This window comes from Staurois parvus, unplaced genomic scaffold (genome assembly GCF_062004578.1).
Source record: "Staurois parvus isolate SC_StPar_1 unplaced genomic scaffold, SC_StPar_1.0 ptg000054l, whole genome shotgun sequence".
Taxonomy (NCBI): domain Eukaryota; kingdom Metazoa; phylum Chordata; class Amphibia; order Anura; family Ranidae; genus Staurois; species Staurois parvus.
Window position 1 is genome coordinate 220,924 of NW_028317850.1, and position 18,431 is coordinate 239,354.

General features: G+C 43.5%; 1 protein-coding gene across 2 annotated transcripts; it reads right to left on the reverse strand.

Moving 5' to 3' along the window:
• Nucleotides 1-294: 294 nt before the first annotated feature.
• CCNB2 (cyclin B2) lies at nucleotides 295-17,123 on the reverse strand. Of its 2 annotated transcripts, none has more exons than XM_089667666.1 (9): nucleotides 16,934-17,123; nucleotides 9,431-9,559; nucleotides 9,246-9,350; nucleotides 8,914-9,084; nucleotides 7,832-7,990; nucleotides 7,097-7,333; nucleotides 2,894-3,034; nucleotides 1,260-1,370; nucleotides 295-569 (listed from the first exon to the last, which is right to left on the reverse strand). In XM_089667666.1, the coding sequence occupies exons 1-9, from the start codon at nucleotides 16,952-16,954 to the stop codon at nucleotides 462-464; spliced, it is 1,182 nt and encodes a 393-aa protein (XP_089523792.1). In that variant the 5' UTR covers nucleotides 16,955-17,123; the 3' UTR covers nucleotides 295-461. The 2 variants fall into 2 exon arrangements, with proteins under 2 accessions (XP_089523792.1, XP_089523793.1); XM_089667667.1 differs by lacking the exon at nucleotides 16,934-17,123 and adding an exon at nucleotides 13,382-13,533.
• Nucleotides 17,124-18,431: the final 1,308 nt, after the last annotated feature.

Below are 18,431 nucleotides of genomic sequence, written 5' to 3' on the forward strand. Positions count from 1 at the left end.
GTCAACCCACAAAGCAGAAAATTCTAGACCAAAAATTGTCCTCTAAGCATGCTTCTAGACTGTGGGAAAAATTGCAATGTCCCATATAATCAATTCAGTTTGTGCATCAGTGCAAGGTTAATACTTGCTGTAGAGAACCCCTTTAAACAGGTCACCATTGGGTCTGGTTTTATTGCTGTGGTAATGAGATAGCTTCCTCCCCCTTCAAGTCACCATGAACCACAAATCAGGGTGACATAGTGAGAAACCTTCCAGCATACAGTCTTAAAAATGCAAATTAAAAACCCACAACACTTTTAAAAAACAGGGAAAAATTTTATTTTGTATTCAGGAGTCCCAGCAGTCAATGTTGCATAAGAATCTTAAAACTTCTAAAACTATTTACAAAAGTCAGCAGCATTCATGCCTGGATTGGCAGTTCCAAAAAAAGTGCAAAAGTGGTAGCCGTTTTCAAAGCTAGTTTACTGGGAAGTCAAACTTGCAGCCAGTTCTGTAATAACTGGTGACATCAGATGAGGATGTGTACTGATTTTCATCAGCTTGCTGCTGGCATACTTATTCCTTACAGCCTGAAAACAAAAATTAATGGCATCAGTACAGCAATACAGAGGAAATCTATCTAAAGCCCTATTCTTTTGGCTAGAGTAGAAACTCTAGAAATGAGAGTACCATCTGTGCCAATGGAGAGATTTCATATCACCCCATGCACAAATGGAGGAAAGGCTCTCAAGTGAGAAATTCATGAGTTTTTGATAAGTGCCCAGGTGGTGGGCAGCAATGTGACAAAGGATCTAGCCCCTCACTAGAAAATGAAGTTTTTTTGCTTCGGACTTTATAGTTGTAGCCAAGATGCACTCCCTAAACCAGCAAGTTCAACCCAATTCATAAAAGAACTTAAAGGCAAAGCCTTAAAATTAAGCAATGCTGCATCAAGCTAAAAGAAAGTTTACCTTTCTGAACAGTTTCCTGGCCCATAACCTTACTACCCTACTGTAGTATTTACAGCTACCTTTAGTACTTCACAAAAACCTGTATGTGTGCCTCAACATGTCTTCATATGCTGCTGAAACTCCTTCCCATCCCACAATACAGTGGGTCTGGGTGGCAAATTGCTAGTTTGAAAAATTGCAGCAAATAGTGTGCAGAAGACTGCAGGCATTCCGTTCTATGAAATCCATTTACTAAAGCCAACCCTCAAAAAACCCATGTCTTTACACTATGCTATGCAGTGTTTCTGGATGGATCAGCAAGTCACTTACCACATGCTTTGTCTGATTCTGGTTGACTTTGGTAACATTTTTAGCCATGTGTTTCATGATCCGAGTCAGATCTTCCTCTGTGTAGCCAGTGTAGTGGTGCTGTGTGGGCCCCTAACAAGTCAACAAAAAAAAAAAAAAAAAGAAAAAAGGAGGTATCCAAATATACAGAACAGATATGGCCAATACAAAAACCTTTGGCATGGAACTACACCGCATGAAGACCCTTTACAGGTCTATTCCCCCCACACCCTGCCTGAAAGAAAAAAAAAGAAAAAAAAAAAGATATTTTTTTAACTCCTCTACTGAAGTTACTAGTTTCAGCTCTGACCATCAGTTCTCCTGCTGAAAATAATCCCTTATGCTTAGGAGGGAGAGGTGTCAATTCTCAGCAGTGAAGACTCCTGGCACAGCTAACACTGCTTGTCATGTTAATGCAGCAGTGTCAGGCAACTCACTATGTTTCCAGCAGATACACTTTCCTGAACCATTTTAACCAATTCAATACCATGCAATTTTACACCTTCCTGCCCAGGCCATTTTTCAGTGCTCACACTTTGGGTACAATGTTGTATGACTGCGCAATTGTCATTCAAACTAAAATTTTATAATTTTCTTCACACAACTAGAGCTTTTTGGTGGTATTTAATCGCTGGGGTTTTTATTTTTTGCTTAACAAAAAAAAAAAAAAAAAAAAAAAAGAATTTTGAAAAAAAAAAAACCCACACGTTTGTTATAAAAGTTTGCAAATAAATAATTGTTCTTCATAAATTTAGGCCAAGATGTATTCTACTACATGTCTTTGGTGAAAATAACCCAAATTAGGATGTATTTTTTAGTTTGTAGGAAAGTCATAGAGTTCAAACTATGGTATAGATCTGAATATTGATCAATCCTGAAGTACTGACAGCCAATCTAATTTCTTGAGGTCCAAGAATGTCAGAATAGTACAGATATCCCCCAAATTACCACTTTTTGCAAAGTAGACAGATGTACTTCATAAGAGGAATGGCGAGTTTTTTGAAGTTGTGTCATAATTTCAGAAAATGAAAAAAGTCATTATTTTTTTCGCCCATACTGTCACCAGTACAGCATCATCATATAACTGGCATGACAGTGATCAGGGACACCGACTGGTGACCGAGAAAGAAAAAAAAAAAAAATTTGTACTACTTTGGGGAAGTGATCAGTATTTGTTGTGTGCTTAGCTGTGATTTGGCCACAGCTAATCACATGACATGTGCATGTGATTAGCTGTGAACATTCACAGCTAGACACTAGCATACAATGGATGGCATCCATTGTATACAACCGTCATGTGACCAGCTGCGATGGGTCACAGCAGGTCACATGGTACCAGCAACGGGGTACTCAGATCTGTCATCGGCCGTGTCCAAGGTACACGGCCGGTGACAGATTGCGCCGCTGCACGGCTTTGCAAGCGCGAACTGCGCATGTGCGGGAGGATGCCATATGGCAGCCTCCCAGAAAGCAAATACATTTTTACGGACGCCATTTGGCCATAGGCCGGTCGTCAAATTGTTAAAATGCAGGTCAAAAATATTTCACACTTATACAGAGGCAATGTCAGCCATTACAACCACCACAAGCTTTGCATGTGGAAATCTGTTTCTTACCCAGCTGCCAACATAAAGGACCTTTTGAGCCAAGCAGAGTGCAGCTGCTGCAACCTCAGAAGGGTTAAAATGGACCATTTCGTAGTCAACAAGGGTAAGTTCCATTAGGTACTTTGCTAGCGTGTGTTGCTCTGCATCAGCCTGCATTTAAAAAAAAAAAAAAAAAAAAAAAAGGGCGCATGTTATAAAATTGATAAGATGCGGTTACCACCAACAAAGAGCATTATCTAGGCTGTTCAGACAAGCATGCACACTGCTGTAGATAGGGGGGGGGGGGGGGGGGGGGGAAGGAGAAGAAAGTATTGCAACATTCCATACCTGTAGTCATGTCTGCTGTGCATCCCATTTTACACAGTTAGATTTCCCCTTCACTTGGCTGCCCACAGAACAAAGTTTCACTGGTAAAGAGTTACTTACCGGTAACCATTTCCAGGCCAGCCCATGCGATGTAGAGCTCCTCCCATGAGAAAGGAAACCAGTTACCCCACACAGAATTAAAAAGGTGGTCCTCCAGCCTCAATAAACCACAAGTACTGAAGGACAGACCTGACAAACAGCATAACAATGCATTGGGTGGGAACCCAGCTATCCTGGAAGACGCCAAGAAATGGAGTTACTGGTTTTCACTCTAGTTTTCCCAAGTAGTCTTCCAGAACAGCTCACTAGATGTTAAGCAAGAACTTACCAACCTAGGGTGGGACCACCACCTGGAGGACCTTATGTCCAAATGATTGCTCCCGACTGTTCAGGAGATCCACGCAGTAGTGCTTAACGAATCTCGAGAAGCTTGACCAAGTAGCTGCTTTGCAAATGTGATCTGGGGAAGGACCAGTTCTTCTGCCCAGAATGTGGATAAGGCCCTAGTAGAATGTGCATTAATGAAAGGCACTGACAATCCATTGGTTTGGTAGCAACAAGAAATGGCTTGCTTCATCCATCTGGCAATAGTTGGCTTAGAGGCCTGAAAACCTTGACGTTTGCCTGCAAAGAGGATAAGTCAGACCTTCGGAATGGTTTGGTTACAACTAAGTAATGCAAGTGACATCTTCCATCCAGTCGACAGAAATGCTCTTCCTTTCCATTGGCAGCAGAGGCACAGAGGGAGGGTAGCACAAGGTCTTGTGACCTGTGAAAAGTCGTAGCTATGTTCAGTAAAAAACCCAGGTCTGTTTTCAGAATAATCCTGTCAAATACCAGCAAAAGGTTTTGATAGAGCTTGCAACTCACTTATTCTACGAGCCGTAGTGATTGTGGGGGAAAAAAAAAAAAAAAAAAAAAAAAAAAAAAAAGTGGCTCTAGTAACTGGCTTACGATAGTTGACCAACATTTCGACTACCCCATCTGAAAAGCCTTCCTGCTTTAACTGCCCCTTGGATATCATGCCGAGAGGTTTAACATGTCCAAGCCCAGACAACAAACTGGTCCTTGTGACAGAAGATCCTCCCTTTTTGGAAGAAACAAGGGAGGGCAAACTGCTAGGGATTTCAGGAGGGCAAACCAAGGATGTAGGCCAATGTGGTGCCATCAGGACGAGATCTAACTTCTCCAGCTGAATTTTTTTATTACCACTGGGATTAATCTGAAGGGGGGGGGGGGGTAAGCTAGACTGTAAGGCCATGGATTTGCTAGAGCATCTAAGGCCACTACCGCATCCATGGAGAAAAATCTCTGAACATTTGCATTTGAGAGAGGCAAACCGATCCATATCTGGTTGGATCCCCCCAGTGGGAGAAAGGAGTCATTGGAGGATTAAACAAGATTCCTCTATTTTTCCATTGTTGCCTGCTTAATGTTTCCTTGGCCTGGCCACTTTACCCAGTTCAGTTTGCTGCCTTTGGCCACAAGCGTTACCCAACACCCTGTGCTCTTTCTGGGAAAGCCTTTTTATCTGCCGTGTGATCCAATGCCTCCTGCAACCCGGGAACAAACAGGTCATCTCCCATAAAGGGCAGCGCACACAACCAAGCCTTGGAGGCAGAATCACTGGACCAAGTTTTAAGCCAAAGTGATCTTTAGCAGAAGAACTAGAGCTGAAGCTCTAGCTGCCACTCTGCTTCTGCAGAAGAGTCTGCAAGAAACCCAACAGCTTTGAAGAGCATAGGGAAAGATTTTAAAATTTTGTACATCAAGTCATGTCTGGAAAGATGGACTCAGTCTTCCATTTCTATCATTTTGTAAACGGCATTTAGCAAGTCATCTACTTCCTCCAGAGAGCTTGTATCTCAATGACCTAGTACCTGAGATATCTCCCTCTTCTGAGGGAACATTCAGAGGAGTTCACCCCCAAAAGCTCTATCTACGAATTCCATCCCGAGTTTCACAGGCATATAGGTCTTGGCTGTGGAAGGACCAGCTTCCTTTGAGGAAGGGGAAGGTGGGGCAGGATTTTCTTCTCTTTTTAAAACCCTTTAGTCTTGAAGGAACTGAACGCGATTACCAACGCTTTACCGACACAAGCTGAGGTACAGTCCTCCTTGACAAGATTAACAGGATCGGCACAAGGACTTGCTCCAAGTAGAACCCAATTTGACTGCACATTTTCTTCTCTTGGGGTCAGGACCTTTGGTCTGCAAAAGACACTGCTCTACACTGGATGACAGAGACAGCAAACCCTAAACTCAAGATGCAGTCTCCAGATAAGGTAAGGCTGACTATCCACCCTGCCCCATCCCTCTCCACAGGGGGGACCCACTGGTCAAAAGGGATGTCACTGTCCTGGCCCTGGAAGGGTCAAGCCTGTCAGCCTAATATCCAATCCTCTAGGAGAAGAGTGCTGCGGGGCCTAGAAGACAGAAGAGGGGAGAAAAAAAAAAAAAAATCCCTCCCCAACAGAGCTTCCAACCAGCCTTGGGGAAGAGAACTTCTCACATGGTTCCAGGAAACAGGTTACATCCATCCAGAGGAAATACTAATGACTGAGGCTGGCGTACTGCCTTTTATTCTGTGGGGAGGAGGGTTGGGGGAAGCAAGCTAGCCCTGCAACACCCACTTTTCCCAGTATTCCTGTCTTGCAACAAAGATGCACAGGGCACAAACAATGGATGGGACTCAGTCAGATTTTACAGCAACTACAAAAGTCATTCTCCATACATGAAGAGGAAGTTAGAAACAAAAGCAGTTCAGCCACTAAGAACCAAGGAAGGACCAAAAGAACTATTTGTATCACTGGACTGCTAGAAGTACCCACGCTGAGCTGAACCAGGTTATGTTAAGTCCCCTGCAATGCTAGAGTTTCAGCCACCATGGGGTGGTCAGACCTTCTGTATTACAAAGTTTGGACCTGGTCTTTTTCTGTGACATTAAGGATAAAGGGAGGTAGCCGACTAGACAACTCAACACCGCAACCCAGACCTGAAGACAAGGTCCAGGCTTCAGAATTCAGGAAGGTGAAGGTTGTGTGGTCATGCATGAGATCCAATGAATCCTTTCACAGTGCAAACTCTCAAATTGTAGCTGCCCAAAAGGTAATCCAAAAGTCAATCTGGACTACAGAGTTATCCCTACAAAAAGGAATTTGTATTATAGTCCCAGTGTTTCACATAAGAGCAGGACCCATCCACTTTACACCTGGGATGTGGTCTCTGGCCTGAACACCAAATGGCCTACCCAACCTTGATTCAGGAATCATCTTGCCTGCCCTGTACAGCAAAGCATTCCCCTCATCCTTAACTCACTGTAGTAAACACTAGGGGAAGTGTGAAAGCTCACCAAACCAGTACAGTGAGGCAACTCCTAGTGCATAAATGACAGGGTTACACCTAGAGTTGTACCAAAGCCCTGGACCCCAGGATGTACTCTGCAGCTAGTGGTAAAAATAACAAAAATCACCACATTGCAAGAGCTCAAAGGTCACATTCTAGGCTAGCAACTGTCTAGTAAGGTCTGGCCAGTGCAAAGAAGCACCGATTTGTATAGCCAATATTCAGACCACCCCAGTGCTGTACTGAGTGAGAATCCCTAATTGAAGATACCAAAAAAAGTTTCTGTAGGCTAGAGAAAAAAAAAAAAAAAAAAGTTTTGAAGAATGGAAGAGGGCATCCAACCTAGAACACCAACAAAAACTGAGGAAGCATTTGCCAGCATCTTGAGGTGGCAGTAAAACAATTTTTATTTTATGATTCAACATAACTATGCGATTAACCTAAAGCACCATGCCAAGTGCCCTTAAACTGCCATGAAATTGGCTGCTTTATGCAAACTTACACTGCATGACTTGGATGCGCGGCGAAGGAAGTGAAGGGGAAGTGGTCGTCCCAAGTCAAAGTTGAGCTCACGGAGGATAAACATCTCCATTTCCCTAATCTGGGAAGCTGTATAGGCATTGTCTGTGATATAAACAAAGTCTGCAACTTCTGGACTGTACATTTCTTCATATTTGGAAGCCACAAAGAGTGAAGTCACACCAACCAGCTGGAGTTTGCCACGGGAGACAGGTTGAACCTAGGGGGAAGAGTTTAATATTTAGAACAGCTTGTACTACGTATGTAGGGTGCCATTGCTGCCCTGAGGTCTCTAGGGTGACCATCTCTGGCTTTAGTACTTGGGACAGCCAAATTAAAAAGATCAGCAGTACCAACAACTTGAATGCTTTAAGTGACAGTAACTTATTGGACAGCACAGTGATTAGCACTTGGGTCATCAATTCAAATCCCAACCATAGCACACTACTGGCCTGTGGTTTGCATCCAGGTACTCCTGTTCCTTCCCACACTAAAGACATGCTGGTAGGTTCATTGGCTCCTGTCCACGTTGGCCCCATGTATGAGAGTTAGGGACTTAACATCGGTCCCTACCCTCAAGGTCCTTCCAATCTGTGTAATATTGCTAGTGCTATACAAGTAAATAGCTACGCTGACTTTTTTTTTCCCCCCATACGAGGCCTGCAGATTCTTTACTGGTCAGGGTACCCACAATTCCATTTAAGAAAAGGCAACTTACTTGAAGAAACCGATCCATAATAGCAATACCCATGTATAGAGTCTCTTGAAGCAACTGGAACCTAGAGTTAACCTGGATCAGCCAGTCAACCAGGATGGCTCTCATGCGTTCATTGATCTCCATTCCTTCTAGATATCTTTGTTTTATGGACTGCTTGACCTGTGGTAAATGACAAATTGTGAACTTCCACACTGCAAATACCCCCTCCCAAGTTAGGCAGTCAAGACATTATAAAGTTCACTTTTTGTAACAAGTTATGCCCATATTCAGGGTGTAAACATGTTATGAATGGATCAGCCCCTGCATCCCTGTTTTGACAACTAGCAGGGGAAGGATCTTCACACCCCCCCCCCCCCCTGCCCAGCTGTCCAAAAGTTAAAAAAAAAAAAAAAGTCCATGCAGGGCTGGTGCAATACTTTAAAGGGTTAAGTTCAATTCAACAAACTAATGGTTTTCTTAAAGCAAAGAAAAAAAAAAAAAAAAAAAACTGTGCAGACCAATGTCTGCATTTCCAGAAAGTTAGATTTAATATATTCTAATTACTTAACTGTCAAAGACCAAAATCTACCATGGTTTGAATCTACAAAAAAAAAAAACAAAACAAAAAAACAAACAAACCACCATTAGCACAATATCAAGTGCAATCACAACTGTCAAAGGACTGCTTCCCAAGGATAGCCACATGTGTAGAGGTCTACTTTATTAGCCCCCATTAGAGAGATATCCCCATCCAAGTTAAACCATGTGGATGGTGAAATCTGAACTGCTGGCTGGTGTAGTCACAGCTGTCTGGATAACCCAGACAGCAACTGCTTTCATAGAATGCACAGTTCAGCCAACTTAAATCAAGTTTTTACTTATCCAGCCAGCTGGTGCCAGGGCCAGCCGTGGCTCATTTTTGTTTCTGACTCAACACTAAGTGGCCAAACCGTGTGTACAGCTAGAATAGGATATTTTGTTAATCAGTTAAGATGGCATATAGAAGGAGAGTCCAGTCACCTACTGTATATGCATTTACAGACATGCAGATAATTTGTGCCCCAAATGCCTTAAAGCAGGTCTCATTTTAGTAAACATAATACCTCTAGCTGTCTCAAGTAGTTGTAGATATCCATGACATACTCGCTGCAGAGCTGTGGATTACCACCATCATCAGCATCAATGTCTTCCACATTGTTTAGAACCTCAGAGAAAGCTTGACACAGTTCCTCCTCTTCCTTCATGGACACATCCATAGGAACTGGAGAGGCTTCCTTAACAAGCCAAACATGTCAGAAGTCAGTACACCAGATTACTATGACACCTTTAAAATCTAATACAGTTTGTCTGCTAAGGAAAGCAAAGTTCAGTTACAGGAAACTAATTTACTGGTGTTCTAGGCAGTAACCTTGTTATAACTTTCATTCTAACTTACTTTCACTTGTGGGGGAGCCTCAATCACTGTCACAGGTACAACTTTTGGCTTCACACTCACATTTGACACTTTGGTAGTAGCAGGCTTTGATGTTGCATTGGAGTTCTGTAAATTAAACTCTGAAAAGTGAAATTTTTGTAAATGGTTCCCAATTACCAGTCTGTATAAAATTGGGTGTACAATACCTTAACCGCAGGCTGCTTTCCACCTCGCACTGTCACCTTGTTACCAATTTCTCCTAGAGCAGCTCTTCTACCGTTCAGCTGGGCCTTTGATCTCATTGCTCCAACAGCATTGTCTGCTTCACGTGGAATCTGGAAAGAAAAAAAGAAAAAAAAAAAAAAAGGTTGTGAGCGCAAGATATGCATGCAGATTACTTGCTGGGAGTAATTAATTGAAGATGGAAAGGATAGGGGGGGGGGGGTCCTTTTAGATCACACAGAGTAATAGGATGCAATTTCATCCTTAAGAAAGCAAGGCTAGCATTAAAAAGGTTACTTAATGCCAAGAGATAAAAGCAAATCCTATCACTTTACAAAAGTCTGGTTTAGCCACATCTTGAGAAGGCCGTTTTGGTCACCAAGGATATCTTCAAACTGGAGAGAGTCCAAGGGCAAAGTTAAGGGGGCTGGAGGAGCTCAGTTATGAAAAGCCATTGGTTACACTCACAGGGTTTTAAAGTGTGCCATCATCTTAAAAACCAGCCATAGTACTGTGCAACACCATGCAATGTGACTCTTCCTAAGCCACCCGTTTACAAGTCAGAAAGGCCATTGTTAGTAAATGTAGCTGGACCTATATGATACAATCTTTCAACTATGTTTAAACATATTGAAGCAAACCCTTTCATCTATAGTAAAGCTGACTATATACTTTCCCTGTTAAACCCTCCTTATTTGCAACATGCCACCCCTTTAGTTTGCTTACTTTTTAAATTAGTGTTCCTACCCACTGACACCCTACTCTAGCAGAGACTGATATGCTCTGCTCCTAGGGCCTCCCGAGAGCCAGCAGCTTCTATACATCAAATAGAGGGTGCACCTGGTAGCATCAGGGGCTGGCTTCCTAAACTCAGTAAAAGCAGCCAGCTGTCAATGTCAGAAGAGGACATGGTGAGGATCTGGCACAGCTGATCACGCGATGTGGTAAGAGGCCAATCACAGTGGCCTTTTACCACGTGATCAGCAATGTACAATGACACGATCACCGGGAAATGCAATTGCCGGTTCTTGGCTGCACTTTCCTCATGCTGTCAGAGCGCGAGGAACGTACTGCCGAGAACCAGCAGTTGTCAGAGCAGGGATCAGCACCGATCAGGGCACTCATGACCAGTACCCTGATTGGTGCCCAGCAGGGCCACCCACCAGTTCCCAGAAGTGCCACCCACCTGTGCCCACCAATGCAGTGCTGCCAGTCAGTGCCCAGCAGTTGCGCCAGTCAGTGCCACCTATACGTGCCACCTCATTAGTGCTGCCCAATGCTGCCTATCAACGCACATCAGTGGAGAAAAATGGTTTGAAAAATTTTATAATTGAAAGAAAAAAAATCTCTTTACTTTTTGCACTATAAACAAAGTGCAAAAAATGTAAAGTGCCCAGCGGCAATTAAATACCACCAAAAGAAAGCTCTATTTGTGAGGGGGGGAAAAAAATAAATAAATAAAAAGGGAAAGAAAAATCTCATAAGGGTACAATCTTGCATGACCGCGCAATCGTCAAAGTGCGACAGCACTGAAAGCTGAAAATTGGCCTGGTAATGAAGGGGGGGGGGGGGGGGGGGGGGACGATTGGTCATTTGTTCTCAAGAGACACCCCTTTGAGATGATAGAAAGACTGAGCCTGGAGAAAAAGAAGCTCTTTAACATCGAACAGGAACCATCTCAGACTTGAGAGCAAAGCAGACTTTTGTTCGGACAGTTGGACTTAAACCAAGAACTTCTGCCTTCTGAACTTCTTATCTCTGTTTTGTTGCTCTGTCAAATCTTTTAAATTACACCATTTTGACCTTTTTAGTAAAAAATCCTATTTTCTGAAAAGTGTGGGGTCTAAAGCTTTTAATGCGAACTGAAGAATCCCTGTCTCTGAAGAGTGCTACTGTATGTGAAAATCCTCTGAATAAATCTGTCTGTGGTGACAGGGTGTATAACAGACGTTTATACTAAGATTTGTGAGTTTCCTCCTCTGTAAAAAGGTGGTGTGGCAGTGTGAAGGGTTAATTGTGTAATTAACCTGACCCAGTAACAATCGCTCTCAGGCTGCTGGCACAGGTTGTGGTCCCACGAGCTGGAAAATCTTTGTGCAGGGCGCAGCTGAGAATGGCATTGTTACACAACGTGACAGTGTGGTGTGAGATCGGCTGGTCCTGCAGTCACGAGTTGGTAAGAAGGGCTGGGGTCTGATGCCATGCACCGTCACAGAGGACCTTACAAAAAAAAAATTGCTTTTTGTGCCCTAAAATAAAGTAGATTTTACTGAAACTGTTTGCTAGATCTTTGCAATATCATGCAAACAACTACCACCATTTTATTCTCTCTAGGGTTTTTGCCTTCAGAAAATATGATGTTTGGGGGTTGTGTAATCTTAAAGCCTAAAACTCTTTTTAAACAAATGGAAAAAAAAAAAAAATGGATCTGGCATCAAAAAGGATTAAGGATAAGCCAGACACTACCCTAATGAGCACCCAATTGGTGCTCATTACACTTCACGGTCTCTCCCCTCCCTGCTAGTTGCTGGGTGCAGTGCTGGAGACCGGCAGGTAGGGGACATACAGAGCAATGTAAAAAAAAAAAAAAAAAAGTAAAAATGTTTAAGTTACCATAGAGCACTTTTGATTTTAAGAGTACCAAACATTCCTAACAGCATCTCAGGATTAAATACGGTTTTGGTTAATATTGATTTTTTTGTTTATCAGGACCAGTAGATTCTCATGCAGGACAAAGTAGACTGGGACACTGATTTAGTCCCTGGACAAGTAGCTTTTTCAAAAATTTCCACACCCCTGCATACTATACAATTCTTTAACTTCAAAATGAAATAAGGATACAGCTGATCAATCAATTCAGTTTGAAATAAGCAGAACTAAACTGTATGTGATCACCGCAAGCTGAAAACACGATTCAACTCTATATATATATATATATATATATATATATATATATATATATATATATATATATATATATATATATATATATATATATATATATATATATATATATATATATATATATATATATATATATTTAAAAAAAAAAAAAAAAAAAAAAAAAGCGCATTCCAGTGAAATCCTACTCACACCCCATTCTACAAATGGAAAGATGACTATACTTACCTATGCTGAGGGTACACATGATCGGATCCCAGTGCTGGCTTCAGTGTAGAAGAGGGGCAGCCAACAATGGATGCCCCATAAGCCTATGAGTGTCATCACCCAGGCTCCGCAGCCACTGGCAATCTCCTCTAGACAAACTGCTGGCAAGATCATGTGACTGGACTGAGGCACCTCAGCATACCCAAAGTAGAGACATCGTTCCTTTACAAAGTAGTTAGAATAGACCTATAACTGGGTGGGAGCAGGTTTATGTAACTAAAATAAGTGCAGCGCTGGGTGCAATTCGGACAAATTTATGGTGGCAATGTTCATAAATGGGTTAGACTACAAAAATAAGAGCTCAGGTGATATAATATTCCCACGGTCGTAGTTGAAGTAAGACTCGGTGAGGGGCAAGGTATGTATAAAATGCGCACTTACTGGAAGCGCAAACAAATTGCGCAATATATCAACAAAATGGAGGTCTGCCAGGGGGTCCCTTTCAGGATAGAGCCAGCCTAGGATGAAGGGACATAGTCTTGATAAATGTTCTCAAACTGGAGGTCCACTTTAAGGACATGGGTGCAGTCTCTTCAGTGCAGTGGAATGGTCACCAAGGGGAGCTCTGGGGGATTAAATGCTCAATGCAGAGCAACAAATGGAAATGCCCATAGTTTAGTAATGTTAGAAAAATTTAATGAAGGATATTCTGCAGCAGCAAAGAAATATATATATCCTCTTACATTAAATGCTGAACATGCCAACAGCCGTGTCAGAGCAATAGGTAGGAAAAAAAAAAAATGCAGCAACTTGTTATGAGCACTAACCAGCTAGTGATCAAATGAGGCCGCCGGATCTCTGACGTCAAAGCTTGCAGGCTCCTCCAAGACACGTTTCGTACACTAGTACATCTTCAGAAGGGGTGTGCCATGCAGGTAGACGTCTTGTGTGCTATTTATACTGTATACTGGCGATTTGCCTATTAACGGCCGCCATCTTGCCAAAGACCGGAGCGCACCGCGCATGCGCAAAATGGCCACCGCAGAACACTACGCATATGCGAGTCGGCCGCCACCATTTTGCCTTGGTCTAAAGACTATTGCTATGCTGGTGAATGCACATAGCTGGATGTAAAACACTGACAGTCTGCAGAGCAAGGCTACATTAACACAAAGTGTGGGGCAACAACAAGTGGAACATACTTATGGATACAGGACAGTGTGTTTGCTACAGAAAAAAGGGGGGCTAAAGGCAAATTATAATACAGCCTTCAGCTGTACTTACACAATCAGAAAGTCACTTTATTATAAACGTGCAGGACCAAATAGGGGTCCTGAATACAGATCATATAAAAAAATAAATAAAACGCCAAAAAGCTGTATAAAAGCAACCATACTATATGAATGCATCAAAATAAGTATAAAACCAGTATTAACTAAAAGTGCTTTAAAAAAAACAAAACCTTCCTATCCATTTACTAAGGCATGGGTACTGTAACAAATCACTTAAGTGGCCCTTGCTCTTCAAAAGGTTACCAGTTGCAGGAAAAAAAAAAAAAAAAAAAAAAAACCCACTTGCAATGCCAAGCTGCAATTTCTAAAGCAAGCAAAATCATCTTGTATTAAAAGAGGATATCCAGAGAGATATATTACCCCTGTACAAATCATTAGTAAGACCTCATCTGGAATATGTAGTTCAGTTTTGGGCACCAATTCACAAAAGAGAACATTGGGGAACTGGAGAAAGTACAGAGCAGGGCAACTAAACTGATAAGAGGCATGGAGGAGCTCCGCTATGAGGAAAGATTAGAGGAACTGAATTTATTCTCTCTTGAGAAGAGGAGATTAATGGGGGATATGATCAACATGTATAAATACATCAGTGGTTCACATAGTGAACTTGGTGTAGAGTTATTCACCCTGAGGTCATCACAGAGGACAAGGGGCACTCTTTACGTCTGGAGGAAATGAAATTTAATCTCTAAACACGGAAAGGTTTCTTCACAGTGAGAGCTGTGAAAATGTGGAATAGACTCCCTCAAGAGTTGGTTCTGTCCAGTTCAGTAGATTGTCCTAAAAAAGACCTGGATTCTTTCTTGGATACACAGAATATAACTGGATACTAACATTTATAGGTAAAGTTGATCCAGGGAATATCCGAGTGCCTCTCGGGGGATCAGGAAGGAATTTTTTCTCCTGCAGGAGCAAATTGGATCATGCTTTGCTGGGTTTTTTTGCCTTCCTCTGGATCAACTGTGGGTGTAGGATTATAACATTAAGGGTTGAACTTTTGTCTTTCAGCCAGACTAATTTTTATATTTTGAACATTTTCCATCTGCAGCCACTGAAAGCTGGTGGGAGGGAGAGAAGCTAGTTGCCTCTCCTGTCCAAGGGGAAAGGACAATGTGAGAGGCCTCACAGGCCCCCTGGAGTATGGGGTGAAGTCACCATTGCAAGCCCTGACTACACCAGATGTGGTAAAAACCTGCATCAGGCATGGGGTTTTACAACCCCCCCCCCCCCCCCCCCAAACAAGGCCTTACTATCTTGAGCCCCGTATAAGGATGTTTTAACAGATGTGCTACAGTTTACCCACACTGCATGTGCACTTGCTATAGACTACCAGCATATCTTGTACACCAGAACTAGGAGTGCACTTCCATGGTTTGAAGTAGAGGGCCATATCAGAGGCCCTCTGCAGAAGGCCACAGGCTGAGCAGCCCTGTACTAAGGCCAGCAGCACAAAGAGAATTACTACAGATTGAGAGTTTAGTTTCCCCTTTAACCGCCTCCTGCCCACCATATAGTAAAAATGACGGATGCAAGGCGGTTCTCTTGTTCTGGGAGGACATCATGACGTTCTCCCATTCTAACAGAGCATGCGCGGCTCAGGGAGCAGACACAGTGGATCACTGATCAACAGAAAGAGCTGAAGATGTCAGCTTGGTCATGTGATGAGCTGTGTCCAATCACAGCTGATCACATGTAAACAGGGAAATGCCGGTTGTCGGCATTTCTCCCCCAACGAGCTGTCACGCTGACAGCTCGAGAGGAGAGCCAACAACAAGCATCCCTCAGAGGGGACATGTACACGTGTGCCCCGATAATCTGTGTAGCCCCAGCAGTGCCACATTTCAGTGCCTCATTAACACACGTCAGTGAAGGAGAAAATTCACTTCACAAAATTTTAGAACAAAAACTTCTCTTCAAAATTCAGTGGTTTTAGGTTTGTTTAAGAAAAATAAACTCAGGAGGTGATTAAATACCACCAAAATAAAGCGGTCACACACAAAAAAAAAAAAAAAATATAAACATTTCATATGGGTACAGTGTTGCATGACTGCACAATTATCAAAGTGCAACATCGCTGAAAGCTGGAAATTGGCATAAGTGCCCTGTAGGCTAGCAGTTAAATCAGGCAGATCCTCATACCAATCGATGAGAGTCAAGAATGGAGAGTATGTCACATAAACACGATACTAACCCCTAGTTCACATCTTCAGGTGCAGCTGCTGCACCACCCTCACAAATGACTGGAGCTGCACCACCCACACACAGGAAGGCAGGTGCCATTAATTCTACTCCACCCACACTGAAAATCACAACTGTACTGGGAACCTCAGTTCTGGGTGGGCTGTGATTGCTAAAGTAGTGCAAAGACTACGGCCCTGTGTGGCCCAGGGCACAGGAGTCCATTCAAATGAACAGGCTCATACCCATGAGAATTATGGACCACACAAATGTGAAGGGATAAAGAATATTCCCAACTTTATTTATTCATAAACACACAAACACACCTCTCATCCTCCAACTCCTTTTTCTGTGGCAATCTGACTTCCTATTACAGGGGAGCTAGGATCCCCCCATATGTTGGAACATACTGCTCTCCTTCCTGAGAGAAGGATGTACTCTGGGATGTGTAGTGTACATGGCCACAACTAACCTCATTCCAAAACAAAGGGAAGAGGAGAGATTCAGGAACTCACATTAGAAGGGGCAGGGAAAGTTTCCTGCGACTCCAGGGCCAGGAAGTGGATGAATGGATTGTTTGGGGAGAAGGAACTCATTCCATGTCACTGGATCATGGATGCCACCAATATTCAGGCAGGGAAGGTGCTGAGCGGCTTCCATACAGCAACACCTCCCCCCCATACAGCAGCACACCCTCCCTGTAGCCGGCCTCCTTGCTCTAGCAGTCCAGGATCAGGCCCGGGGATTGCTCACACAGGAAGGGGTGATCACACTGCCCCACACCGGTCATGCTCAGGAACGTCCCGCAGCTTAGGCCTCACAGAGCTCTGTAAATCTGCACCGAATGACGCCCTATAGCCAGCCATAGCACCGCGAACTACAGAAAGACGCCACACACACCGTACTTACAGCAGCCCGGCGGGTAGCCATGATTACTATCGCGCCAGCCCCTGCCGCCAACCGACCAGCTCCGCTTCCTTCCGATCACCAGAAATTCTACACCGTCTACCGAGGAAACCCAACAAACAATTTAAATATCGCTCCCCGCCTGCCTATTGGTCCGCTTGTCAGCATGTGATTTCTTCCTATTGGCTGAGCGCACTCGGCGCAAGGAGTTGCGCAGCCGCAGAAACCGGGCTCCCATCAATTTGTAGCCATACTATGAACTCCCTTTGGGCCCGTACTAGGCGTATGGCGACTGTTGCATTCCTGGTGTACAGTGTTTACATGCATGAATGTACAGTATAGATTTGTTCATAGGATTGCTAAATATATCGCGAGACGTCAACGAATGAGAGGCATCATGGGAAATGGAGTTTGTTTCTTTTGGTTCCACCCGTATTTATCTTCAGGGATTGGTCCAGGTGTGCGTACATGGCCGTTGTTGGACTACAATTCCCGGCATCCCTGGTGCAGGGACGTTAGCGAGGTGGCCTGCCGCCATTTTGCCAAACACATTGTGTGTCCATGCTTGTCATGTTAGCGGCTTTGTACTCCTGCAATAAACGTTTGTGAAAATAGTTGTTCATGTTTCAGGAGTTGGGGCCAAGAACAGCGAGTGTTAGCTTTGCAGGTGCTGATGATTTGTAGATGCTACAAGGTCGAGGCCTAGTTCGCAGAGCAGGCAGGGGTCCCCAGTACGTCTAGAAGTAGAACTAAAGGGAAAAACCTTGTTTTCCATTTTGGGTAGCGCAAGGGCATGTTCACACCAAATGTGCTGCGGGAAACCTGCATTTCTAGGCACATTCACCGCTAGGGTTGTCACCTCATCCATTCAAAACTGAATACATTATTTACACAGGTCCTGTGGCTGATTAACCACTTGCCTACCAGGCACATATACCCCCTTATTTACCAGGCCAATTTTCAGCGCTGCCCACTTTGATTGACAATTGCGCGGTCATGCAACGTACCCATATGAAATTTTGATCATTTTTTTCTCACAAATAGAGCTTTCTTTTGGTGGTATTTAATCGCCACTGGGCGCTTTACTTTTTGCGCTATAAATTGAAAAAGTGCAAAAAATTTGAAAAAAAAAAAAAGTTTCTTTGTTTCTATTATAAAATTTTTCAAACAGGTATTTTTTCTCCTTCACTGATGTGCGTTGATAAGGCAACACTGATGGGCAGCACTAAAGGGCACTGATAGGTAGTACTAATGAGGTGGCACGGATAGGCGGCACTAATATGCAGCACTGATAGGTGACACTGATGATGGGTACTGATAGACGGCACTGACTGGCATCACTGCTGGGCACTGACTGGCAGCACTGCTGGGCTGCACTGGTGGGTGGCACTGGTAGGTGGGCACAGGTGGGTGGCACTTCTGGGCACAGGTGTGTGACACTGCAGAGTGGCACAGGTGGGTGCACTGCTGGGCACAGGTGGGTGCACTGCTGGGCACAGGT

What these genes read in the sequence shown, in the direction of transcription:
- CCNB2 (XM_089667666.1), bottom strand. Translation starts at nt 16,954, where the DNA reads ATGGCTACCCGCCGGGCTGCT. An exon ending in AGGCTCCCCCACAAGTGAAA is followed by an intron (nt 9,085 to 9,245) that starts GTAAGTTAGAAT and finishes TGGCTTGTTAAG; the next exon opens with GAAGCCTCTCCAGTTCCTAT. An exon ending in GCGCATCCAAGTCATGCAGT is followed by an intron (nt 3,035 to 7,096) that starts GTAAGTTTGCAT and finishes TTTTAAATGCAG; the next exon opens with GCTGATGCAGAGCAACACAC.